The sequence below is a fragment of the Nomascus leucogenys genome, chromosome X, assembly GCF_006542625.1.
Source record: "Nomascus leucogenys isolate Asia chromosome X, Asia_NLE_v1, whole genome shotgun sequence".
NCBI lineage: Eukaryota > Metazoa > Chordata > Mammalia > Primates > Hylobatidae > Nomascus > Nomascus leucogenys.
The window spans coordinates 134698265-134726005 of record NC_044406.1 but is presented as its reverse complement, the minus strand read 5'-3'; the positions used below and the strand labels follow the sequence as shown (position 1 = coordinate 134726005).

The window sequence follows — 27741 nt, the reverse complement described above, 5'->3', positions numbered from 1 at the left end:
AGAGTCCTTTTAGATGGAGGAAGGGACTTTCCCAAAAGGCCTCATGGATGGAGAATGGCATTGAGGCTGGATTACAAGAAGTGTGTCTTTTATAAAGATAAGAAGGAAGGGCAGGGCTTCCAGGTGAAAGGCACAGCACGAGCAAAGGCAAAAAGACGGGTCACTGCTAGTTGTTACGGGCAGTGGTTGAATCGCAATACCCCTAGCAGTTCTACACCTAGGGGCCTGCGGGCCGCTGGGTCTGCGAAGCTTGCAAAGCAGCTGCCCCGCCCCCGCTCTGCGCCTGTCTCTCGGCCACGCCTATTGCCGCAGGATGACGCGCACCTCTAGAACCCGCCCCCGAGGGGAGGGACGCAGGGAAGAGTCGCACAGACGCACTCGCGCTGCGGCCAGCGCCCGGGCCTGCGGGCCCGGGCGGTGGCTGTGTCGCGCAGCCTTCATGGGTTTCTGACCAGGAGGCCTCTGTGGCGGCGGCGGCGGCGGCTGCTGCTAACTGCGCCACCTGCTGCAGCCTGTCCCCGCCGCTCCGGAGCGGCCGCGTCGAAGCCGAAATGTCGCCGCCCCGGACCGGCCAAGGCCTTCTCTGGCTCGGTGTGGTTCTGAGCTCCGTCTGCGTCGCCCTCGGATCCGAAACGCAGGCCAACTCGACCACAGGTGCCGCCCACACCCTGCCTGCCATCTCATCTCTCCTCTCCTCTCCTCTCCTCTCCTCTCCTCTCCTCTCCTCTCCTCTCCTCCCTTCCTTCTTTGTTTATATCCATTCTTTTTACCCCCCATCTCTCCTACCATTCCTTCTTTCATCCATCCATCATTCGTTCCTTCCCTCCATTTTTTACTCCTTCCTACCCTCCCTTCATCCCTTCCCTCCTTCCATCTATCCATCCATCCTCTTCCTATCCCTCCCTGCTTCCCTTCCTCTTCCTCCCCATCTTTCCCATCTCTATCCATCCATCTTCCCCCCTCCTTTCCTCCCTCCGTTAGTCCATCCGTCCCTTTTACCTTCTATCCATTCATATTTTTCTCTCTCCTTCCCTCCTTCTCTCCATCCTTTCTTCCCTTCAGCTATTCATCTTTTCCTCCCTACCTTCCTCCATCCAACCATCTGTCCTTCCCTGTATACATAATTCTCTTTTTTTCCTAAATTCATCTTTCCTTTCCACCATCTTTCACTTACTATCTCGCTTCCTCACCCAGGTTGGAGACCCTGCCACCCAGGACTCAGGCTTCCTCCTCGAGCCCCACTCCCTCCCTTGCTGAGGCACAGCCCCCTCCCTGGCTGGGCTGTTAAGGTGCAGGGTCCAGCCTTGGGCCTCTTAGTAACCTAGCACCTACCATGAGGGAGGGTTCAGTGTCAGTGCAGGTTACCTCACCAAAGCCTCCCTCCTTTGTAGATGCTCTGAACGTTCTTCTCATCATCGTGGATGACCTGCGCCCCTCCCTGGGCTGTTATGGGGATAAGCTGGTGAGGTCCCCAAATATTGACCAACTGGCATCCCACAGCCTCCTCTTCCAGAATGCCTTTGCGCAGGTATGTCTGGGAACCTCTAGCTGTGGGTGTGTGCTTCGTGCACTGAGGGTTGGGGGCGGGGAGCTTCAGCTATTGTCAGATGGCGCAGATTGTGCGGGACATCTTGTTAGAGGGAAGCATAGTCTGGAAAATGGTAGTGGAGAAAATCTGGTTTTCCACTGACGGGAAAGCTTGACCTTCAAGGGTGGCCTTCTCCTTGGGTGGAAGGTGCGCCCCAGCCCTGATGTACTCACGGCAGCCCTGGCCAGCTTTCTCCCAGAACGGGGGCTTGCCTGGTGCTCAGAAGGAAGGGGTGCTGCAGAAGGGCACCCACAGGTCTGCAGACTGGGCCTCAGATGAGAGCCAGCCAGGGTGGCTCTGCTCCCTGAACCTCCTCATGGCTCTGCCCCCAGCAACACTGGCCGCACTGTGTGCCTGGGGAGGCCATTGTGTAGGAGGAGATAAGCATCTGCTGGTTTCAGGGGCTGATTGCTTCCCTTTTCTCTCCCGGAAGCAGTCTGTTGCCTAGGTGACACCCAAATCCCAGTGTCTGGTTTGAGCTCTGCATGACTCAGCTACCATGCAGCTGTTTGCTAGGGGCCTCAGGAGGGCGGTTGCTTGGTTACCTAAGAGATGGCAGACATGTTTTACTGTGACGATGCTTACCTCTGCTTCTGCTCCCTAACAGCAGGCAGTGTGCGCCCCGAGCCGCGTTTCTTTCCTCACTGGCAGGAGACCTGACACCACCCGCCTGTACGACTTCAACTCCTACTGGAGGGTGCATGCTGGAAACTTCTCCACCATCCCCCAGTACTTCAAGGAGAATGGCTATGTGACCATGTCGGTGGGAAAAGTCTTTCACCCTGGTAATGCTCCATGTCCAGAGTCTGGGTTCTCTTGGTTTGTGGTGTCTGAATCCAGCATTCCCATCCTGGGGATGGGGCTGTCTTTGCAGAGCCCTCTTCTGGCTGAGCGAGTCCCTTGCTATTCAGTGCTTCCTTTCTAAAAAACCGACTTGTCAACCCAGCTACATGTTGTCACCCAAAGTGAAAAAGGGTAGAAAGAGCTTTGCTTCCTTTCAGAAACCACTGAGGGTGTGCTGTTGGGTCCTTCAGCTCCTCGGGTGGTAGGGAGGACATAGGCTGGGGAGGTGGCAGTGTTGGGTGGAGTCCAGCTTGGGCCCCCCCCCAATTCCCTGCAGGGTACCTGTCAGTAAACCTAGGAGTGGGGTGAGGATACCTGAGGGCCTCCCATGTGGCCAGCATTGCTGTTGCGGACTTATTGCCCAGTGAGGGGGCTGTGCTTAGGTGGGGGCTGCTATCTACTCTGTGAATTAGGTCAGAAAGATGAGTGTAATCTGGTACCCAGGACCTACAGGGTCCCAGAGACGGACATTCCTCACCTCAAATGCTGCCTGATAAACTGGCTTTCTTTAATGTCAATATGGGGATGGTGAAAAGCAAACAAACTTTAAAACTTTTTATTTATAGAAGTAATGCATGAGTATTTGAGAAAAAAATGGAGAAAGAAGTATTGGAAGACAAGAGCACCATAGGGACAATAATGCTTATCATTTGGGAATGACGAATGTTTTCAGTCTCTTTCCCTTTGCTCAGTGGTTACACCAGCTTGGTGTTCTCATTACCACACCCCTTGCCCAAATGCAGCTGGAGGGAAGTGCTGATTTTGGAGAGAGGAGGAAACAGCAGAGGGAGGAGATTGTGCTTTGGGAGAGGAAACCAGGCAAAGACTGAGTGATGTTGCTTGACCTCCTCCCTCCTGATGATTCGATTTTGGCATCAGGCTCTAAGCGCCATGTCCTTCCCAGAGAATAAACCTTTCCCTGCAGCCCTTGTGGGAACACATTTTTCAGCTGAGTCTTTGTTCTCAAGATCTTTTTTTGTTAGCATTGGGCCTGCTTCAAGATGACAGTAGCCACCACTGAGTGCCAGGTATGTACCGTTTACCATGCTGGCCACTCCTTTAATCCTCCCAACAGCAAGCAAGGTGGGTTTTTATCATCATCATCATCATTTCCCAAGGAAGACATGGAGGCTCATGGGAGTCAAGTAGCTTGCCAGAAGTTGCAAGGATGCTAAGAGGCAGCATCAGGATTTGGACCTGTGGTTGTTGGCCTCCTGTGTGCTCTTTCCACAGTGCTTGCTGTCTTCATAGGCCCTCCACCCGCTGCCCTCTTTCTCTCCATTCCTGCCTCTTCTGGTGCTCCCTGTTGGAGTCCCACTGTGTGACTGCTGCTGATGCTTTCTCACGAGGTTCTGCCTGTGATCCCCTCCACTCCCGGCTAACCACTATAGGCAGCACTTCCCTTCAGATACCTCACAGGCCTCACTGGCTCCTAGAAGTCCTCCCTGCCAGTCCTCACCTGACTCACAATAACCTCTGTGCTTGGAGGATCCCCCACTTGGCACTTCGATGCTTTGAAAGCTGGCAGTCCTTCCTTAGTTTCCACTGCTGTTATATTGTCTTCACAAATAAACTATAAACTGCTAAGCTTAAGGGTGGGTTTCTGCTTCATGAATGAGCCCTTGAACTTGGAGTTCTAAAACATGGTTTTGAGTCCTGGCTCCCTCATCTAATATCTGGTTAACATCAGGTAAGGCACATACCTTCCCTGAGTCTCCCTCTCCTGCCCTCATCGGCTCCCTGGTGGTGCTGATGCCTCTGCTGCCTCCTTCATAGGGTGAGAGATAGGTTTCCACATGGGCTCTAAGGAGCTGACTGATCTTGTCCTTGTGGGTCCCTTCCACAGAGCCTAGCACAAATCATCAGGGCTTAGGGACCAGGAAGTCAGATGCTTAGTTCTCAAATAGAAACTAGAGAGTTTGGCTTTAGAGGGGACTTTTGCAGATGAGGAAACAGCCCCAAAGAAGGGAGGTTCCGCTTGCCCGTTTGTTGACAGAGTTTTAATTATGGGGAGTGGGGTTTTGAAAGACTCATCATGTTTTAACCACCTTTTTTTTTCCAAGGGATATCTTCTAACCATACCGATGATTCTCCATATAGCTGGTCTTTTCCACCTTATCATCCTTCCTCTGAGAAGTATGAAAACACTAAGGTAAGGCTGTGAAAGGGACATTTCTGAAGAGGAACCACTTTTTCCTTTGTCACATAAACTACTGGGTATACTGCATGTTCTGTGAAGCTGGTTATATACCACGAAGTTGTGGGTTTCATTTGTGATAATGTCTTGACACAAGTAAGTGTTGGGATCTTCAGCATTAGGCCCGACAGGAGCAGTGGCTTCATTCTAGAAGCTGGTGGCTGCTACTTGTTCTGAAACCTTGGGCTCTAACGTGTCAGACTCATTGAATAGCTCCCCAGTGCTCACGCTGGATGAGACTGAGAGTTGTAGGAGATGCTGAGACATGGGAGGGAGAAAAGAGGCTGAGTTCCGGGAGCCTCAGCCCAGAATGGGAGAAAGGCATGCCATGTATCTGTCTCAGACCCTAATGTGTACGTTCAGCAGCTGAGACCTCTGATAGGGGTTTTAAATTTTTAGAGCATTATGAAAAAAAGCAACCTACAAAGAAAATCTTGGTTTAGAGGAATCCCAAATGCATAAATGAAACTAAAACCCACATTTAAGAAACTCAGAAAACCAGCTGGGGAACTAAGACATGAAATGTACCTCTGAGGTTTCAGTAAACATCATGTTGGGAAGGGTGAGGATTTGGAAGTGAGGTGGAAGGTATTGTTCTAAATTCTTGACAGCTTTCCATTTCAGAATACAGTGAAAACTGGGAGCTCTGGCCTTTGGCTTGTGGCTGGAATAGGGAAGATCCCATCTTAATTCCGTGAAGCCATCTTGCTCCTTTTTAGTGGCCTCACTTACGAATGCCAGGTCCCTGCCCTAACTGCCCCCCTACCCATTTCTTCTCAAAGTGGCGGGTCTGACAATACAAAATCTCCCTCGAGTGCTGCAAATCGTGTGAACAAGTGGTCTGAGGCGGGTGCTGGGCTGTCCTGCCCAAGGGTGGGGTGAGCAAGGCAGGGCTGTGACAAGGCAACACTCTTTGAGATGGAGCAGCAGCTGACACAGCCCCTCGGTCTTTGTGATATACAAATCATGGTCAAAACTAACTTTGGTCTCACGGCCAGCGTGTCTACTTTAGGAAACAAAGCAGGAGGTTTCATTCTGTGCCTAGTGTAGTTGAAGATCTGGAAATTCCATGGACTGTCACCTTATCAAGTTGATTGGGACCCTGTCACTTACAAGCCTTAGCCTGTCTTTGAAATTTGAAATGGGTTTTTTTTCTTTTTAACTTTTTAATTAAAATAGAGTTCATATACCATAAAACTCTCCGTTTTAAAGTATATAATTTAATGGTTTTTAGTATACTCATAGAGTTGTGCAGCCATCACCCAGATCGATCTTAGACCATTTTTATCACTCTCAAAAGAAACCCTGTACCCATTACCAGTAGTTCCTCATTTTGTCTCAGCACCCAGCCTGGGACAACAACTGAACTATTTTTGGTCTCCATGGATTTGCCTATTTTGTCCATTTGGTATAAATAGAGTCATACACTATGTAGCCATTTGTTTCTGGCTTCTTTCACTTAGAATAATGTTTTTGAGGTTCAACCACATAACAGTATAAATTGGTACTTCATTCCTTTTTTTTTTTTTTTTTTTTTTTGAGATGGAGTTTCACTCTTGTCACCCAGGCTGGAGTGCAATGGCGCAATCTCAGCTCACTGCAGGCTCCACCTCCCAGGTTCAAGCGATGATTCTCCTGCCTCAGCCTTCCGAGTAGCTGGGATTACAGGTGCCCACCACCACACCCAGCTAATGTTTGTATTTTTAGTAGAGACGGGGTTTCACCATGTTGGCCAGACTGGTCTCTAACTCCTGATCTCAGGCAATCCACTCACCTCCCAAAGTGCTGGGATTAGAGGTGTGAGCCGCCGCACCCAGCCTTTCATTCCTTTTTATGGCTACATAATTGTCTATTGTACCACATTTTGTTTATCAATTCATCACTTGGTGGATATTTGGGTTGTTTCTACTTTTGACTATTAGGAATAATGCTGCCTTCGACATTTTTGTACAAGTGTTCTTATGGGCATATATTTTTAATTTTTGGGGGTATAATAACTATGTTTAACTGAGGAATTGCCAGACTGGCTTTCAAAGTGGCTGCACTATTTTACATTCCCACCAGCAATGTGAGAGGGTTCTAATTTTTCTGCATCCTCGTCAACACTTGTTATTTTCCATCTTAAAAAATTATAACCATCCTATTGGGTGTGAAGTGGTTTTGATTTGCATTTCCCTAATGACTAATGATGTTAGCCACATTTCCGTGTTCAATTGGCCATTTGTATATCATCTTTGGAGAACTATCTATCCAAATCCTTTGCCCATTTTTAATTGGCATTTTTTTAATTGTTGAATTAGAGATGGATTTTTTTATAATTAGTCTACCGGGGTTTCTTTTAATTAGTTATGATCTGGAGAAAGAGTATTAGTAGCAAGAAACCAAGTGCTAGTGGATTTCTGGCCCCTGCCTGGTAAACAAGAAACACTTTTCTGTCTTAGTTCTACTTCTGATGTCTCTGTTCAGTCTGAATGACTAACACATGAAGGGCTGATTATGTGAACATTAAATCTGTGTGTGTAGCCTTCATGGCTTCCATTTCCTCCACTTAAAAAGCTGATGTTATATATTTTGTTTTGAAAGACATGTCGAGGGCCAGATGGAGAACTCCATGCCAACCTGCTTTGCCCTGTGGATGTGCTGGATGTTCCCGAGGGCACCTTGCCTGACAAACAGAGCACTGAGCAAGCCATACAGTTGTTGGAAAAGATGAAAACGTCAGCCAGTCCTTTCTTCCTGGCCGTTGGGTATCATAAGCCACACATCCCCTTCAGATACCCCAAGGTGAAGAGCTGGTTGAGGGCTGATCCAGCACAGCTGCCACAGCTGTGTTGTTTGTTGAGGGAGGGATTTGCACAGGGAAGGTGGCCCCATCCTGCCATCCCCAGGCACCATGGGTGCCTGATGGGCACTAGTGTCCTCAGTGGAGTGAAGATGGGATTTGGAGGTCAAGGCCAAGAACATGTAAGAATCTTGTAAGAAATGCTTGGCTTTCTGCTTCCCTCCACTGGAGGATTTGATTTCCTTTTCTTGAACTTATTGAGCAGATGTTGGGTTGGATGGCGAGATCACCAAAGAGAAGTGAATCAGAGCTGGCTGCCAAAGCCTGTAATAAGGGATGGCCCTTCCAAAACAGCCCCAGGGAATGTGAAGCTCTCTTTAAAAACTGCCTGTTCCCCCTGAGCCTGTCAGGTTAGATCATCTAAACACAAAGCACTGCATTGCTTCTTGGAACCTCAAATCCTATACTTGCTTGTATGTCATTTAGAGCATGTAGTCTTTTCTGTTTTAGAATCCTTTTCCATTTTTCCCTATCATGTTTTACGAGGGCCTGAGCATCCCATCCTTTTGACTTTGCAGAGAATGCCCCTCACATGTAATGAGAGTAGAGACCAGCAGTATGCTCTTTGATGCTGCAGGTACCTTGCTTTGATTGGCCCAGGGGATCTTGCCTTCCTAGTAGGAGCTGTCAGCCCCCTTGATAGAAGAAGGCTGTGAGGTTCACCTCTCCTGCCTCTTTGCAGAAAACAGTTAACAAAGCTGGCCTGGCTGTGATTCTTTGAAAGGCCTGCTTATAAGTCTAGCCCTTGGCTGGCATCTGGGAACTTTGATTTCCGAAGTGTTCCCACTATTCCCAGAATTGGCTTACTATGCTTAAACTGTTTAGACAAACATTATGGTTGATAAATCCCTGGGTTTTTTTTTTTTCTGGGAGCCTTGAATTTTGATATGTTCCAGACAGTTAGTACCTACCTGACCAGCCCCAAATACAAACTGGATAATGAGGCTTTAGTGAGCTTCCCTAGTTAGCAGCATTTCACATGTATTGTCACATGACTCGTTACTGGGAGGAGTGAGTATCCTATGTGACTTCCCTGGAAGAGGACTTGAAGCTCGTGCCTAGTTTCCTCTAGACTTTGCCTCATGTGCCTTTTTTCTTTGCTGAGTGTGTTTCACTGTAATGTCATAGCTGTGAGTGAGACTAAATGCTGAATCCTATGAGTTCCCCTAGTGAATTACTGAACCTGAGGGTGGTTTTGGGAGCCCAACACCTTACCACACTTTTCTAGCCAGGCAGGAGGTGGGGACAGGAACAGAAGGGCATCTGTTTGTATGAAGGAAGAGAGCTGTTGCTGCTCAGTTTGTAGGAAACAGAAGTCGTGTGATTTCATTGCTGTTGGCATCTCATGAGAGTAACTTAAGGCTGGACTTCCAGTTCAGGGCCGAGCACATGGGAAATGCTAGTGAGCCATCACTTAAATGCATCACAGGCTTAGAGAAAAGGCAGTATAGATAGTAATAGAGCCACAACCTTGTGCTTTTGCTAAAAGAGTGACAACTTTGTGGCTTTGTGTTTTCCCCCAAGGAATTTCAGAAGTTGTATCCCTTGGAGAACATCACCCTGGCCCCCGATCCCGAGGTCCCTGATGGCCTACCCCCTGTGGCCTACAACCCCTGGATGGACATCAGGCAACGGGAAGACGTCCAAGCCTTAAACATCAGTGTGCCGTATGGCCCAATTCCTGTGGACTTTCAGGTATCAAGGACATAGTTTGGGGATGTATTGGACACTGATGACATAGTGTCATAGGTGAAACCACTTTTCTCAGACACAACTCCACCTATAATGTCTTATTAAGAGCTTTCTTTGTGTGAGTTATTGGGCAAAGTGCTGGGGTGGAGGTGTCCTATAGGTATTTAGGACACAGGCAGTGTTGCATGGATCAGGACTCTCCCAACCAGTGCCTTACCTTCTAAAGAAGGGAATATCCAGAGAGTTGGTGACTTGTTATGTGTGGACACAGAGGTGGGGAACCAGCCTGGGTGACCATTCCTAACCCAGGGGGATACTGTTTCATTTAGGTGACAGCTCATTAATTGTAGAGTGATGAGCAACTCCTGAGCAGCCCAGAATGCTTGGTTTGCTGGTACTTGCAGGTTCCCTCTGTGGGAAAGCCCATCCTGGCTAGCTTCACTCTCAGGGGGTGGCTTGGTGAGCAGGACCTTGGTTCAGAGGGAACTGGGCCACCATCTTGGCCAGTGCCATCCAGCTGTGATGTCTGGCATTCCTTTGCCATGATTTAGGGGCAGAGCAGCCACAGAATTAGAATCCTCACACTGACTCATCAATCACTCTTTCTCCCTGGAGAGCAGAATACACATTGACTAATGCTCTTTCTGAAATATTCCACACAGAACCCTGCCCTTCTCTTACCACATGAATGCTGTGGCAGGCAAGCTATAGCAGATGGAAGATGGCAGTGTTTTCAAAGTGTGCATCCTGGACTACCTGCCTTAGAATTTCTGGGAGGGCTTGTTGGAAATGCAAAGTCTTGGCCCACTCAGATTTACACAATTGGAAGCTGGAGGTGGAACTTGACTTGACAACCGACATTTCTTAAAAAAAAGCACACCAGGTGATTCCGATTCATCAGAAGTTTGAGAGCCTCTGCTGTAGAGTATTGTTTAAAACAAACACAGAACAAAACCACCACATACAGATATCCCTTGCTATCCAAACTTTCTTGGCCCCTGAGTTTGCACAACAAGAGTTTGGTTGGTGAGAGGTGTACATTCCTCAGATCTAGCTGATTCCGGTTTCACTGAGTTTGGAAAGCAATGCATCCATCTGTTTGTTTTCTCATTTTGTGTTTCTGGGCTCCTGATGGTGAAGTGGCTTGAACTGGCTCTGAGGCTACACCTGGATGCTTTATTAGTGATGGTCACTTAAAATGACCCTTCAAAATGGACTGTGTGCCAGGAAGGGCGCTGATTCATGTGTGGTATCGCCTTTAGTCGTCATGGGGACTTAGTGAGGTACCTGCTCTCTGTTGTCTAGGTGAGGAAACTCAAGGCATGAGAGGTGTGCTGACTTGTCTGACAGCACAAAAGTAGTGCTGGGTGGAGCTGATTCATCCCCAGGGACTGTAACTCCAAAGCCCCATGGTTGGATCTGTTGGTTCCCAGCAGTGTGGGTTCGAATTCATGTTCTACCTCATACCAGCTGCCTAACCTCTGTCAAGTCATGTTACCTCCCTGAGCCTCCCTGAGTTTTCTTCTCTATAAAACTGAAACAAAGTAGGTAAAGTTTTTCCATGATAACACCTACTTTAGAGATTTTCAGCAAGAACCAAAGAGAGCATATAGAAGTGTCTAGGACCGTGTCGGCTGCACGGAGCAATCTCCTTCAAGTTCTCTTAGTCCCCTCCTTACACACAGTGGACAGCATGACTCAGAGGGCCTCCCTGATGCATGCACGTGCTGGTCCCAGCCCTGTATTCCCCTTGAACTCTGGCCTGCTCACTGTCCTCTTGCAGCTTTGGATGCCTGCATCCAAGCCCATCTCACTGCACCCTTGAGACTCAGCTCTGGGCTCTCTTCAGCTCCAGCCCTCTAACTCAGCTCCACATGAGCCAGTGACCTCAGGGGCCACACTCAGGAGTTTGTTGCCTGCTCCTTCCGAGTCACCACACTGACCACAACCTCTTCTCCTAGCACCTCCCTTGCTCTACCTCATGGGGATTGCTAGAGTATGGATTTCTATCTCCCCCTTGTGTCCAGGTCATGTTGGCTTTGTTGCTTCCCTAAATAGCTAAGGCCTGGTGGCAGGTGACTTACTGTTCTTCCCAGCCGCTCAGCTCACCATACTTGTCCATTTATCCTTGCCCCTCCTACAGTACCTTTATCGTCAGACAGTCCAGCCACACCCTCTGCTTTCTAGTCCAAGTCCTGAAAGCTGCTGGAGAAAATCCACGCCCCCATGAAGCAGGGAGGCCCTCAGATGCCCCGCCTCCAGCCCCAGCAGCCCAGGCAAGCTCTCTGCTCAGCTCACCTCACTTGTTCTCTGCAGCTGCTCTGTTTGCATGAGCTCTTCTCTACTCCCTTTTACTGCTCCCCTCCAGGCCTTTGCCACCCCTGTGCCCCATTTCTCAGTGGATAGCACCTTTCCTCTTGTAGAAATGGAAGCTGGTGGACAGCCAGAGGTAGGGGATTGGACAGAGTGGATGTGGGTGCGCATCCTGGCTGTGCCCCTTATCAGCTGTGTGACTCTGGGCAAGTTAATTAACCTTTCTGAGTCTTGGAGTCCTTAATGTGCCATTCAGAGGATCAGATGCCACCTAGCGAGTACTTGCTGAATGGGCTCTGTTAATAATCTCTGTCACTGAGACCTGGAATTTTGTGTGTGCATGTTCTGGGCTCGAGGCCTCTTCCCTCGACTCCCCACCACTGTCCCTGCTTCCCATGTCTGCAAGCAGAATGAGCAAGATCTTCCTTCTCACCTACCTTCCCTGCAGTCTCTCCATCCACTCTCATCCCTCCCAGCTGCAAAAGTGCCAGCACCCTTGCCCCTGCCTGTTTCTGCTTTCCACTCCTTCACCTGACCTCCAAGGCAGAGCTAGTGCACACTGGGCTGTTCTGGCTGTGTCTGTGGCCTCATTGTCCATTTGTTCTTCACCATCCTCTACATAGGCTTCCACCTCCCCAATCCAGTAAACTCTCACCTCAGCATTGACCTTGGTGGCCAATAAAATCCATCTGTGTAGGTCCTTGAGCTCTGTGTCACTTCCTCACTGTTGGCCAGCTCCACCCCTTCTGGGACTGTTGGCCTCCCAATCCTTTCTGTGTCTGCCACTCAGGTGCCACTTCGCAGGCCCCCCACTATATCCTTTCTGCCTCTTCTTCCCCTGCTGGGCTCAGTTGAGCCTTGGCAGATGACTCCAGAACTACTTCAGCCCAGGCCTCTCTCCTGATTTTCAGATATGTGTGTTGACCTGCCTGCGAGAGCTATTCCTAGGCAGATGACCCTGGAGACCTCAGCTCCCTAGGCTTCCACGTGGTCAGGCCACCACCCCTGCCCTGCCTTTTCTCCTTCCTCCTCCTCCTCTTGTGCCCCTTGCCCCCACATGCCAGCAAATTAATGCCACCAGCTGAATGTGAAACCCGGAGTCACCCTTGGGTTCCTCAACACCTCCTCCTCTGCTCCCTGCCCCCATGTCTACTTGATGCCCCTGAATTCCTCTCACATCCACATAGTCCTCTGGATCCTTCAGTACATTGTTCTGGACCGCTTCAGTGGGCCTTGCTTTGTTTTGTTCATTCAGCAAGTGTGGTGAGCACCTCTTATGTACCCAGCAGTGTCCTAGTACCATTTTGTCTAAAGCCTCTGGAATCTGTGTCTGTGTCCTGTTGCAACAGGACTCTTAATAACTTGCAGCCCAGATCATGTCAATTTCTCGCCTTGAAAGACCTCAGTGACTCCGTTGGCCTAAAACTCGGAGTCTCCACTCCCTGGATAGACCCACCAGGCCCATATTATCTGGCTCGGACCTAACTTTCCAATCACTCCTCTGCCCTCCCATTTGATTCTCCAGTCACATGGGCCTTTCATTGGCCTGAAATGCAATCTGCTCTGTCACAACTCCACACTGTTCCGTGCCCTGCAGCCCCTGCTTGGAGCATCTGAGCCCCATTTGTCTGACTGCAGGCGCTTCTTGTCAAATTCTAACTCCTCTGTGAAGCCTTCCCTGAATCTCCCAGGCAGATTTGAGGGCTTATTCCCCTGTGTCACCCCTGGGCCTCTGTGGGGGATTGGTCAGAGTGGTGGGAAAAACTACAGGGAAAGGATGCAAACCTTCTGAAAGGTCAGAAGGTTCTGCAGAGTCCCAGGGGAGAATAGCTGTTCTATAACCCTGAGGCAGAGGGCAAGGAGTAGGTACAAGGGAGTGTGGGAGAATTTATCTTAAACAGGCGTGTTTACTTATGTTGACCAGGAACTGACCTTTGATCATCTGTGCATGTGAGGTTCCCTGAAAGGGGAACAATAAATGTTAATTACCTACAGGTTGGCTCCAGGTTTTCGGCATTGTGCCTGCACTGAATAAAAGCCAGCAGCTCCAGCTTCTCGGGGCTGCTCTCTGGCCACTAGAGTCAGGCAGTCACCTAGCTGCTCTTATGCCGCATATCTGTGTCTGAGTACTCGTTTCATCCATAGGCCAGGGTCTGCAGGACAGACCCAGCAGGCCTCACTGATAATTAAGCATTTTCTTGTCTCCATGATTGTGTCCTCACTGGATGGGGTGGCTCATCAAGGGTGAGGACCTTGTCTGCTTATTGCCTTACATCCAGGGGCTAGCATAGGAAGGAGGGAATACCTTTGTATAGGACACAGCCCTCCTGACAGGTGTCTTTCGTCCCCAGGAGGACCAAAGTTCCACAGGTTTCAGACTGAAGACTTCATCTACCAGAAAGTATAAGTAGGCCAGGGTTCAGCATAATCCTGCTAGAAGGCTAGATGTATATCTTTTCTCTTGACTGCAAGTGAGAACGGGTGAGTCTCATGATTGTCCTCACCCTGGCAGTGATGAGAAGAAGCTGGTGGGTCCAGCTGATAAGTCAGGGGCTGGTCTGAGAAGTCACGGCTCTCTTCTCACCCCTCTTTGGGGTGCAGGATTAATCTTTGTCCTTAGCATTTGTGAACCAGGTTGGGGATGAGAGTCAGCCCAGGAGGGGCCGGTGGCTCATTTACTTCAGGGCATGATCTGGCTGTTCCCAAAGTCCCTCTTCGGTTCAGGGGCTGTGAAGGACGTGCTGCTCTCTGGTATCTCCTTTGCTCTTCTCCTGCCTGCTGACAGTTTGTTAGAAATGAGCTCCACGTAATGGCCACAGTCCATGAAGATATGCAGTTGTAATCTGCTGTTGGGTTAGAAAGTGATCAGAGGGAAAGGCTCAGTCAGGGTTGCTGTTCTGTGTTAAATTATGAATTTTTTTTCCTTGAAAAGGGCTGTTGACATCCCAACCCCCCAGTACCGCAGAATGTAACCATATTTGGAAATAGGTTTATTGCAGATTTAATTAGTTAAGATCAGGTCATATTGGAGTAAGGTGGGCCCCTCCCTAATCCAATATGATCGGTGTCCTTTAAGAAGAGGGGAGAGAGACACGGGAAGAACACATGAAGATGGAGACACAGTGATACAGCTGCAAGCTGAGGGATGCCAGGGACTGACAGCCACCACCAGCAGCTAGGGAGAGGCAAGATTCTTCTACTTAGAGCCTTCGGGGAGAGAATGGCCCTCCCAACACCTTGATCTTGGACTTTTAGCCTCCAGAGCTAGGAGACAATACATTTCTGTTGTTTTAAGCCACCCAGTTTGTGATATTTTGTTATGGCAGCCACAGGAAATTAACAGAGCTGAATTGTATCTTTGTGACCTTTATCAGAGCATGTGTGGGCCTGTGTTTCAAGGGACTGAAGGATCAGTTTCTGTGTACATGTTCATCTCTTGGAACCCATCAGAATATGTGAGGGAGACAGAAAGGAGCAGTAGGTGACACATTCATCCACTGTGATCTGTGCCCTAAAGTGAAATCTGATTTGCTTAGAAATGTATCTTATTTGTAGACCTACAGATTTTGCTGTGACTCTGTGGGTGAAGTGATGCAGATGGTAGGAAAAGGAGTGTTACATTTTGGCTGAGAAAATCATTAAGGGCATCAACTAAGGGTTTGGGATTGGGAGAGATGCTCAGGCAAGCATTATCTCTGTATGCCATGGCAATTTAAATTGCAGTCACTCTCATTTTTTTTTTTTTAATTTGCAGCGGAAAATCCGCCAGAGCTACTTTGCCTCTGTGTCATATTTGGATACACAGGTCGGCCGCCTCTTGAGTGCTTTGGATGATCTTCAGCTGGCCAACAGCACCATCATTGCATTTACCTCGGATCATGGTAAGCATTTTGAAATTCCCTGGTGAGTCAAAACATCTGAACTTTCCTGTGAAACATGCTTTGCAAAATTGCCATTGACATAAACATGGGTGTGTTCTCTTTTGTGAACCAGTGGTTCACAAGAAAAGTGGGATCCTGGGGCATTTTTATGATCAACTTGTTAGTCCTGAGGCCTCTATCTTAGATGCTTGACGGATAGGTGTGGGTGGGTCGGGGAGGGTCTTGTAGCAAGTTTTTTTTTTTTCTTGGTGAATGCAGCAGGAACCCTCCATTTGTGTGGCAGAGCTCTTGTAACCCCCATTTTTAACCTAGAGGGTTGGAGGACTTTTAGTTTGGGTGGAGAGGATCCAGAACAATCCTGGCAGAGCCCAGCAAGCTCTTCATGCCTGGCTCCAGCCCTCCCACCCCTATCCCCACTGTCTTCTCTGCCGAGAGCCTGGGCTTTTCAAGTCTTTATCTCCTCCTAAGGCTGTTTCCTACTTTTCCAAAAATGAAACTATCTTTTTAAAAGCATTTTTTAAATTCTTCAACATTCCAAGAGCAGGGAATAAAACAGCAGCTCCCCCCGTTTCCCACTCACATAGTCTTGTTCCTCGCATCCTCACCCACTCCCCCATCTCTGAATTGTTCTGAAGCAAATCCCAGATGGTTCCATTTTCCGATCACTATCTCTGAAAAATATTGCCTCTTTTGAAGTATAACCATAATACTGTTATACTTAGAAAAAGGAAAATAATTCTTTCATATCATCAAATATGAAATAGGATAATAGTAAATCATAACATGTGCTTATCGTAAAAAGAAAAAAGGATACAGAGCATATAATTCAGGGCCAGAACATCCTGCCCTTTTCTCCTACCTGCTCAGGGCTAACAGGTGCCAACAGATTAGGGATCCATCTGCCAGCCATCAGTTGTGCACATATGCACACAGGGATATATGTTATACATGTGTATGTTTATAACATGTATGTCACAAGATGTGATTGCTTGTTCTGTGTGTACTGTTAACGTTCCCTGGTTTTGTACACTTAATGTCGTAGACAGTCTCTGTGTCATTTCTCAGAAGCTTACCTTTTCCCTTAGAAATGTCTGTAATATTTTATTATATATGGAGGTGCCATAATTTTTCACATATTCCTGATGATCTGCCATCTGCTTCTGACCCCTCAGTGCCCAGTTTCCTCTTCTCCACGAACACACTCTTTGTTGTGAGGCAGCTGCCGTAGATTACAAATAGCCCATCTCAGAGTCCCCTCCTGGGACATCCTCCATCAGAACCGCCTGGGAGCTAGTAAAACATGCTGGTTTTCTGCAACTGGTCTCAGGAGCTCGCAGTTCTGGGCATGGGAAAGTGCACTTTAACACGTGTCTCAGGTGGTCTGGCCACTTCTCCCTGGGCTCATCATTCCCTGGGCCTCCCTGTGTTGCCACGTCCTCATCTTGGGCCTCTGGGGCAGGAGCCAGAAACCTCCTGAGCTCCCTGTCCAGGTCATTGGGCTTGTTCCTCCTGATCTCGAGATAGATCCTTGGGGCCCACACAGGCATGCGTTCTCCTTAGCCAGACTTCCCCGTATTTGCTCCTGGCTGCAGCAGCACAGGCTGAGGCCCGGCACCAGATGTTCAATGCGATCTTGCAGTCAGGCGGTCCACAGCTATTTCTGTAGCATGTGCCATGTGCCAGGCCCTGTGCCTGGCCTGGGGGCCACCTCTGCCTGGTGCAGGGCAGCTCACAATGGCTCTCCGAGGCCGAAGGCTGTGTGCCGGTATTCAGAATGCCACAGAGCGCCTGGCTGCTGTACCTTCAAGGCCTCTATGGGCAGCCCAGTCAGAGTTGCGGGAGTGGATTCCTGAGGTCCCACTGCCGGGGTCCCTCACTTTGCCATCCTGCAGGCTTCTCGATCCTCGACCTTTTAGATTCCCACCACACTGAATCTAAAAGGGACAATGTGACTTCTAAGCTGGTGGCCTAGGAGCCTGCTGATAACCTACCCATTCATCAGCCCTCGTGGGTCAAGGCTGCCTCGTCCTCCCCAACAGAGTAGAGAGGTCGAGCATTGGGGATACCCCTCAGGCCACGGGGCTTACTGACTGGGGTGGGTGTCAGGGGGAACTCCCTCTCTTTCTGAGCTCCAGTGAGCTATCTGAAAGTTCCCACCATACTCCCCAGTACTGACAGCCAGAGGGAGGAAGGGCTCACCAGAATCATTGGGCATCTCTGATGGGCACCAAGTCTGCTTTGATTATTGATGAGTGGGTAAGAGGGTCCTCTCAACTTGGGGTCTTCTTAGGAAAGCACTGTCAACTCAGAACAGGTTTCAGCCCTGTTCTGGAGACCACAGGCCCTGGAAGGCTGAGACACCATTTGCAGCCCCAGCGTCATCTATTAGACGCAGCCAGCAAGGTCTCATGTTGTGCAGTATATTTCAACACTTTCTCAAATTTACCCGTGGCAGCTTTTGGTGTGTTTGGTTATTTTTATAACACTACTCACTGTACAATTTCTGTCATGCACATTTTTTATATCAAAAAGGGTGCTGTAACTTAAAAAGACTGGGTATTTCCAACTTGGAATATTCAAACCATCTTTTGCAAGGGATGTTTTAAATCAACATGAAGGGTTGTTTTTAATTGAGGTTAAGGATCTGAAATGAGAGGTTTTGGTTTACCCTATCTATGGTATGTCTTAAAAATCAATGAAGATGTCCTTGTCTTTTTTGAATTTGGCGAGTGTGCTGCAGTTCCACAGCTCAGTTTTAGGTGGCACATACCCCAAAACTGAAAACCTGACCTCGTAGAGCATGAGTCAGAAGATAGGTAGGTACAGGACAGGGCAGTGGTAACACTACAGCTTTCAGGGTTCCCACCCTGTCGAGAATGAGCGTGTCTTAGCAGGGGAGGAATGCATGTGTGGGAACCACCACAGAGCCCTACGTTAGGTATATGTTGCTAGTAGTTTGTTAAGATATTTGAGTTTGGGAATTTAATTATGTTTTCTTTCTTAAAGGTTTCCTCATGAGGACAAATACCTGATTTTGAGTAAAGCAGCATTCAGTTGAAATAACCCTTTCTGTGGTAATTCCAAGTGAATATTTTTTCTTCTAGGTGATGAGTTTCTACTTCCTCTGGTTTTTACAACAGGAAATGAAATGGTATCTAAAATAAACAAGCTGTGGTATGATGATTATTCATTTTCTGTCATTCTGTGCTTTTTATGAACTAGGGTGGGCTCTAGGTGAACATGGAGAATGGGCCAAATACAGCAATTTTGATGTTGCTACCCATGTTCCCCTGATGTTCTATGTTCCTGGAAGGACGGCTTCACTTCCGGAGGCAGGCGAGAAGCTTTTCCCTTACCTCGACCCTTTTGATTCCGCCTCAGAGTTGATGGAGCCAGGTATAAAATATGCTGAAATGATATTGCTTGACAGTAAGATCACCTTTAGTTTATACGTGAACCACTTTATTGACTCATAGGCTTTGGGGGTTCCACAGACTCCCCCCTTCCTGCCTTGTGTTGGAATTTCTTCTCAACATTTTGTGGTCAGCACACGCTTCCTGAGCATCTCCCATACTCTGGGTGGGAAAAGAGTGACAGAACCAGAATTGACAAGTATGGCCCCTGTCCACAAGGAGCCTTGTGGGATGATGATGGACAAAGGAACAGGTGCATCCCCAAGATGAGGAGGGCTGTGGTACAGTCTACAAGAGCCTGCTCCAGAGCTTAGACTAAGGGGCTGCCCCCGTAACAGATGAGTAGAATCCTTTCCCTCGATGCACCCTTTTGGTAGGGACTCAGCCTTTTTTGTGGGGGGTACATTTTCCATTTTGACAGCTCATCAATCTAGTGAACCACTAGATCTGTAAAATCTACCAGGTGATTCTACTCTGCCCTCCCCAGCAGTGAAGGGCAAGTTTACTTTGACTTCCATGTGCCAGTCCTTCAAAGCTTTGAAAACAGCACTGATGCCCCCGACCCTGTCCCTCCATCAATATCTTCTCTTCTCTAGGCTGAAATCCCCAGTCCTTCAACCATTCGTCACAAGATAGTGTTTAGACCCGTGGTTGTCCTGGTCCCTGTCTTCCAAAAAGTTTCAGTTTGAGAAAGGACTTCCAGAATACCAGTTGGACCAGATACCCCTCCTGGATGTGTGGGCAACCTGTGTGGGTTCTTGTGAGTTCTATCCTGACTCGATCTGCCCAGTGCATTTCAGAGACAGGTTGTACACTGTCTCTGAAATGATGTATGATGTTTGCTCTTTTTGGAGTGCCTCTTCTATGAACTATGCTAAACCAGATTGCCCCCTTTCTGGACTTAAGCGTTTAATCCATCCTTAACATCTAAGTCTTGTACGTATATTGATTCCTGTTTAAATTTGTCTTGGTTCTGGACCATCATTCGGGCCTTTCTGGATCTTTCTGAGCTTGCTTTATACTACCCAATTTAATTTTTTGCACATTTGATTTTTGTGCACTGCATGCCCTGTTTTCTTTCGTGTCATTGATAGAAAGGTTAAACAGTTTCAAGGCATGATTTTAGCCCTTTGTTTGCTGGGAAAGATCTTCTGATTGGTTGAGCATCTTTTCTGAAACTTTTGTTGGGAAGTGTTCAGCAATTTAGAAATTGATGTAACTGCACTGCCTTTCAGTTTATTTCCAGATTTTATCTCTTGCTGTGTCTTTTCCCTGAACTTCAGACTTTTGTTTCCAATAGTCTTTCCCACTTAGCCAGCCTAACATATCCAAAGCTGGACTTCACATCTTTCGTCTTCAGCTTTTCCTTCAACACTCTTCTTGTCCTCAAGAAATGAGAATAGTCACTCATGCCAAAAAATCATGGAATAATCTCAACCCCTGTTTTTCTCTTACTCCATATGCAATATTCAGTCTATGAGAAAGCCTGTCACACTCCATTCAGACTCTGTGTACCACTTCCCACCACTTCGCCTGCCACTGTCTTGGACCAGACTGCCGCTGTCTTGTGCTGAAGAACTGCAACAGCTTGCTAAATGGTCTCCATGCTTGTGCCCTGGATCCCTTGGAGGTTTTCCTCCTCAGGGCAGCCACAGTGATTCCATTCAAACCTAAGTCAAGTCATGTCACAGCCCGGCACGGGAGCCTCCTATGTACCCTTCTTGATCTGAGTAAAAGTCGTCACAGTGGCCTTACATGTTCTGGCCCCATTATCTCCCTGACCTCATCTTTTTATAAGTATCCAGGCCAGTTGTCCTATACAGTGTCCCACAGCCTGGATTTGTCGGATTGTTTCCACATGACTACATTCAGGGTAACATTTTTGACACATGTGCTACATGGGCTGTTGTATTCTCCCATTGTGTCACATGGTGGGGGCACTTCATGGCCAGTGTTACTAGTATTGTAAGTTTGATCACTCGGTTAAAGAGCTAGCATCAGCCAGATCTTGCCATTGTAAAGGTACCTTTTTCAACTTTCTTTACTTGTTTTCTTTTTATTTTACTTAAAAATCAAGTGTCTAGAAAATGAAATCAAGCACGATAAAGCACTGTCTTAAAGATCCAGAAGGGCCAGAATGATAGTGCAAATCCAATTTCAATTTTAACAGGAATCAATATAAAGTACAGTATTTAGACTTTAAATATGGATGAACCACAATGAAATACTACTTCATACCCACTAGGATGGCTATTAATAAAAAACAACAACAAAAAAAGCTATGAAAGGCTGGGTGTGGTGGCTCACGCCAGTAATCCGAGCACTTTGGGAGGCCAAGGTGGGCGGATCACGAGGTCAGGAGATCAAGACCATCCTGGCCAACAAGGGGAAACCCCATCTCTACTAAAAATACAAAAATTAGCTGGGCGTGGCGGTGCATGCCTGTAATCCCAGCTACTCGGGAGGCTGAGGCAGGAGAATCACTTGAACCTGGGAGACGGAGGTTGCAGTGAGCCAAGATTGTGCCACTGAACTCCATCCTGGAGACAGAGCTAGACTCTGTCTTAAAAAAAAAAAAAAAAAAAAAGAAACAAGTGTTAAGAGTGTTAGTGATTATATGGAAAAATTGGAACACTTGTGCATTGCTGGTAAGAATGTAAAATGGTGCAGCCACTGTGGAAAATAATTTGGTGGATCCTCAGAGTTAAACATAGTTACTCTATGGCCCAGAAGTTCCACTCCTAGGTATATATATCCACAGAGCTGAAAACAGGTATTCAATCAAAGGTTGTACATTAATGTTCATAGCAGCACTATTCACAGTAACCAGAAAGTGGAAGCAATTCAGATGTCTCTTGACAGAAGAATAGACAAAATGTGGTCTGTCCATACAATGGAATATTATTCAGTCTTAAAAAGGAAGGAAACTGACACATGCTACATCATGGATGAACCTTGAGGATATTACGCTAAGTGAAATAAGCCAGTCACAAAAGGACAAATACTGTATGATCCGACTCCTATGAGGTATCTAGAGTAGTCCAGTTCATAGACATAGAAAGTAGAATGGTGGTTTCCAGTTGCTGGGTGAAGACGGAGAAAGGGGAGTTGTTACTTAATGGGGACAGAGTTTCAGTTGTGGAAATTAAGAGGAGTTCTGGAGATGGATGGTGGTAATGGCACAACAGTGTAAATGTACTTAATTCCACTGAACTGTATACTAAAAAGTGGTTACGATGATAAATGTTATGGTGTGTGTATTTGACCATAATAAAATACAAAGATAACTCTAATGCAGACATCTAGAAGGGAGTAATGTGTGGGGTGATCCTGTGGGACTCAGAATATCCTGTTCCTCAACGGACTTTTTTACCTAGTGGTTTTAGCCTTAATTGATGATCCTTGTCTGAGTCAGTTATTACATTGGTGGTTCCAAAATTCAGGTTGTTTTAAAAAGTGCCAACAGCCTCTTGGGACCCTAATTTTGCATCCTGCTATTCGATTGGAGAGTAATTAATACAGGGTGAGGTGCTGAGGTGGTGTTTCTAAACGTCTGTTGCTAAAGATAAATGTTGTGAATTAAAAAAATAAAACATATGGAGCCCAGACAGGTTCCTTTACTGCTCCTGCCTGGCCGTGGCAGGCTTTTATAATGTAACCCATTCTGCTCTGTCGCTTCCTGTTTCAGGCAGGCAATCCATGGACCTTGTGGAACTTGTGTCTCTTTTTCCCACGCTGGCTGGACTTGCAGGACTGCAGGTTCCACCTCGCTGCCCCGTTCCTTCATTTCACGTTGAGCTGTGCAGAGAAGGCAAGAACCTTCTGAAGCATTTTCGATTCCGTGACTTGGAAGAGGATCCGTACCTCCCTGGTAATCCCCGTGAACTGATTGCCTATAGCCAGTATCCCCGGCCTGCAGACATCCCTCAGTGGAATTCTGACAAGCCGAGTTTAAAAGATATAAAGATCATGGGCTATTCCATACGCACCATAGACTATAGGTATACTGTGTGGGTTGGCTTCAGTCCTGATGAATTTCTGGCTAACTTTTCTGACATCCATGCAGGGGAACTGTATTTTGTAGATTCTGACCCATTGCAGGATCACAATATGTATAATGATTCCCAAGGTGGAGATCTTTTCCAGTTGTTGATGCCTTGAGTTTTGCCAACCATGGATGGCAAATGTAATGTGCTCCCTTCCAGCTGGTGAGAGGAGGAGTTAGAGCTGGTTGTTTTGTGATTACCCATAATATTGGAAGCAGCCTGAGGGCTAGTTAATCCAAACATGCATCAACAATTTGGCCTGAGAATATGTAACAGCCAAACCCTTTTGTTTAGTCTTTATTAATTTATAATTGGTAATTGGACCAGTTTTTTTTTAATTTCCCTCTTTTTGAAACAGTTACAGCTTATTTACTGAATAAATAGAAAGCAAACAAACTCAAATTATGTCATACCTTTGGATACGAAGACCATACATAATAACCAAACATAACATTATACACAAGGAGTACTTTCGTTATTTGTGGAATTTAGTGCATTTCAAAAAGTAACCACATATCAAACTAGGCACCACACTAAGTTCCTGATTATTTTGTTTATAATTTAATAATATATCTTATGTAGCCCTATATATTCAAAATATTATGTTAACATGTAATCCATGTTTCTTTTTCAAATCTAAAGTTAAAAAAAAAGCAGAAACCAGTGTCTTAAAGTCTATCTTTTATTTTTGTTTCTAAGACCATGGGATTCCAAAATCTCAAGATAAAATATGTATGAAGTAATTAATGTCGAATTTTTACATCAAATAATAAATAATGCTCAATAAACTAGAGATATGAGATGTGTAGGAAATTTGATTAAACTTTTTTCAGATACTTTCTGGCCCAAATATAATTTGTTAGCAAATAATATGACCCTTGAACTCAATGGCCATCTATTAAAAGACTGTTGTTCATACTGGAAAACATTTAAAGATGTAACTATATCCATGGGTGGATTGAATCACTCAAAATATATTAGTATCCTTCTTTGGGGATGGTTGGTTGCAGACATATGTTTATTCAGAAGGCAGAAAATATTCCATTTTAATTGCTAATTAAAGAAAACATTAAATTCTAAATTGTTTTGAGGACTGTGAAGACTTTTCATTAGTGTAATGTTAGGTCATTGTCAATCTCCCAGAATGTAGTTCTATATTCTCTAAATATGAAAGTATCCATAAAGGCCAGTGGTAGTAAAAAGCTTAGTGTATATAATCTCAAAAGGGATGGAATATTTACAACTCATATTTATAACATGTTGAATCTTATCAGTTATCAGTAGTCATCAGAAGTGTCAATAGCTTTCTAAATAAATATTAAATGTCTACTGTCCAGTAGTGAAGGAGTAATTTTTAGTAATTTTCTCTTTACAAAGTCTCCAGCGTTTCAAGGTAAATGTTTGTGAAACAAAATACAGCAAACTACATTAAGTTACTGCAGTGTATTGTTACCAAAAATGACAAGATATTATATTAAAATCAGTAAATTTTGGATATTTTTAAAATTAATTAGCCTACAATAGAGGTATATATGGTAACACGGTGATCTTCTAAGCAGTTAAGTGACTGACTGTTCTGGCAACAACGACTTCTTTGTGACTGAAGGGCTCTGTTCATCTCCTGATCCTGAAGCTCGTCTCTCTTTTGAGCCTCGGCTTTCTTTGATCGATGGTTTCCCTCAGCTTTTTCTTCGCTGTTCTTCATCCTCGTTGTTGCTATCATCATGTTCACTGTGGCTTTTACAATACAGCCTGTAAATTCCTTATGACTTAGTTCAGTGCATTTGGCTTTATCGCCTACCCCACAGTTCTTTACCTTGACTTGGCTTAGAGAAACCATATCTTTGTTGCTTCATATAACCCTTCCCCAACCGCACTAAGCTGGACATAACTTATTAGTGGTCCTCCAGGCACTTTATTTGTAGAAATCTCTATTTCACTTGAGCAGGGGTTCTTTCATATGGTTTAGCTGACAGCAGAACTAGTGATTCTAGACATTTTGAATGGCTCTCATTCAGTGGCTCACAAACATGAGGGAGCATCAGAACTACTTGAGGGGCTTGTTAAAACCCAGTGTGTTAGAGGCTGGATGTGGTGGTTCACGCCTGTAATCCCAGCACTTTGGGAGGCCAAGGCAGGTGGGTCACTTGCGGTTAGGAGTTCAAGACCAGCCTGGCCAACGTGGTGAAACCCCGTCTCTACTAAAAATATAAAAGTTAGCCAGGTGTGGTGGTGCATGCCTGTAATCCCAGCTTCTTGGGAGGCCAAGGCACAAGAATCACTTGAACCAGGAGACGGAGGTTTCAGTGAACGAAGATCGTGCCATTGTACTCCAGCCTCGGCGACACAGCGAGATTGTGATTTTCTTTGGAGACTCCTAGATTTTCTGTGGTTTTGACTGAATTTGTTGGATGTTGGCAAGTTCCTCTTATGAGCTGTTTCTTTATCCTGCATTTGCCCCACAAAGACTTACCTGGAGGTGAGCAAAGTATGTTTGGTAGTGAGGTCACAAAGGCAATCAGCCCCTTCCTCCCCACTCCCATTGCCATCTTCTCAGTCCTTCTGCCTTTCTTTCCAAGTAGATCACCCACCCCTCCTCTTTCCTCCCCTGTCCCTGAGATAATCCACGTGTCTTCCTAAAATCTCTCTTTGATCCTGTCCTTTGATAACACCGTCAGTGCCTACTACTGGGTCTAGACAGACCTCTGTTGAGCAGTCAGAGTCTTCCCTGACTCCACAATGCCCCTTTCCTTGGCTGACCAGTGTGACTACTGGTCCCCACCTTTCCCTTGCCTATCCCTACCTCCCTCCTACTAGGCTGTCCCCTCCCTCTCTCCACCCATTCATTCATGACCATTTTTCACTACCAAGCTCCCCCCACTCCTGAAGGAGGCTGACGTTTTTGTGACTCTCTAGAATCTTGTGTTCGCTTTACTTTAAAGAGGTATTTTTTTCCTAATTATAAAATTGATGTGTCAGTTATGGAAAAATTAGAAATGCACAAATACATGAATATTTTACCACAAAATTGCCATATAATATCTTGTCCTTTTGGGGGTGTGAATTTTTTGCATTGTTCTGATCATATCGTGTTCTTTATCATGCAATTTATGTTCTTTTTTACTAAGTATTATGTGTGGTTATTATAGATTTTCACAAAGATACTTTATATTGCTGGTAATATATTTTATTGTGTAGTCTTATAATTTACTTAACCTTCTTTCAATTGTTAGAAATTTAGGTTATTTCCAGATTTTCAGTATTGTAAATAATGCTGTGATGACCAATTTTGTGAATAAAATGTTTTTATGTATTTCAGATTATTCCCTTAGGATAGTCTCTCAGTGCCGAGTTGTCAAAAACATCTCTATTTTGCTTCTCTTCCTGCTCTCTTGCTGCCTTAGGGAGTAGTAAACTGAAACATAAAGTAAACATGCATACAAATAAAAAACATAAAACAAAAATAAGCAACCTGATGGTAATAGGTGAAAGTGGTAACCTGTTTTAACTTTGAATTCTTGCTGGGCGCGGTGGCTCACGCCTGTAATCCCAGCACTTTGGGAGGCGGAGGTGGGTGGATCACGAGGTCAGGAGTTCAAGACTAGCCTGGCCAAGATGGTGAAATCCCATCTCTACTAAAAATACAAAAATTAGCCGGGCGTGGTGGTGGGCGCCTGTAATCCCAGCTACTTGGGAGGTTGAGGCAGAGAATTGCTTGAACCCGGGAGGCGGAGGTTGCAGTGAGCCAAGATCGCGGCCACTGCACTCTAGCTTGGGTGACAGAGCAAGACTCCGTCTCAAAAGAAAAAAAAAAAAAAAAAAAAAAAACCTTAAAATTCTTTGCTTGTTAGTGACCTTGATCATGGTTCTCTTTGTACGGTAGTTGGGCATTTGTATTTCCACTTGTGTGAATTTGCCTTTAAATTTTGGTTATGGGTTTCACCTTTTAAAATAATCAAACAGATTTATCTTTTCCTGTGTGATAGTTTTTTTCTGTATCTTTTCCTGTTAAACACACAGACCCCTCCCCAGTCTGGAGATTGAATAAATATTCACTTTCCTTTGCATTGTTCGTGGTTTGGTTTTATGCTTACTGTGTCTCTCCACCCCATTATCAGAGTAATATATGCTCATTGCATAAAATCTGGAACATGTGAAAACTGGAGATGAAAAGAAGCCCACCATTTGAGACATACCCACTGCTGACATTTGTATATTTCCCTTCACTCTTTTACCTGCCTAAAGACATATATGCAGGTGTGGACATATTTAGCTTTACGTAGATGCAGTCTACCACATATAATCTATATCTTGTTTTTTTGATCTAACACAATGTTAGCTTGGTTTTTTATGTCATTGACAGTTCTTGGTTAACAGCTGTAATGGCTGCACAGCCCTGCTTCATTTTTTTTTTTTTTGGACTGAAATGTATGTACCACATTCTGCTTATGCATTCATCCACCAATGACCACTTGGGTCATTTCTACCTTTCGGCTATTGCAATAATGTTGCTGTCAGCCAGGATGTACAAATATCTGTTTGAGTCCCTGCTCTTAATTGTTTTGGGTGTACATCCAACCTACATTAATCTTTAATCACTGAAGATGTTGGGGTTTGTGCTGGGAAGTAACCAAGTGACTCTGGAGCAGCCTCACCCTAGCTACAGAGGGAAACTGACTCTTCCCTCTCTGCCCAATCTTTTGCCGCCTGTCAGGTTCCCAAGCTGTCCATACCTCACTGTGTGAAGGGCTTTGGGTATAAACTCCCAAATAGAGGCTCAGCCCCTTTTCCTTTCCCAAGTCCATCCTGCAGGTTATAGCTCTTCAGAGGAATCTCTTGAATTCTGGCCTGGGATCTGGGATTAAAGTAGAAGCCGGGGTGTCCCTTGGGGCCTTAGGGATAGCCCGTTGTGGTGGAACCTGCCAT

At 46.1% G+C, this 27741-nt stretch overlaps 1 protein-coding gene across 6 annotated transcripts; it reads left to right on the top strand.

Annotated features, from left to right (window-relative positions):
- Positions 1–2: 2 nt before the first annotated feature.
- IDS (iduronate 2-sulfatase) lies at positions 3–26883 on the top strand. Of its 6 annotated transcripts, none has more exons than XM_030807507.1 (10): positions 7–654; positions 1392–1528; positions 2196–2373; positions 4495–4583; positions 7212–7412; positions 8995–9165; positions 15230–15356; positions 18579–18752; positions 22462–22640; positions 26135–26223. In XM_030807507.1, exons 1-9 carry the CDS (start codon positions 552–554, stop codon positions 22593–22595), a joined length of 1314 nt encoding a protein of 437 aa, XP_030663367.1. In that variant the 5' UTR covers positions 7–551; the 3' UTR covers positions 22596–22640; positions 26135–26223. The 6 variants fall into 6 exon arrangements, with proteins under 6 accessions (XP_030663363.1, XP_030663367.1, XP_030663364.1 ...); XM_030807505.1 differs by having other exon boundaries at positions 12–654; positions 22458–22640; positions 26135–26883; XM_030807508.1 differs by lacking the exon at positions 26135–26223 and adding an exon at positions 1195–1289 and having other exon boundaries at positions 567–654; positions 22458–23847.
- Positions 26884–27741: the final 858 nt, after the last annotated feature.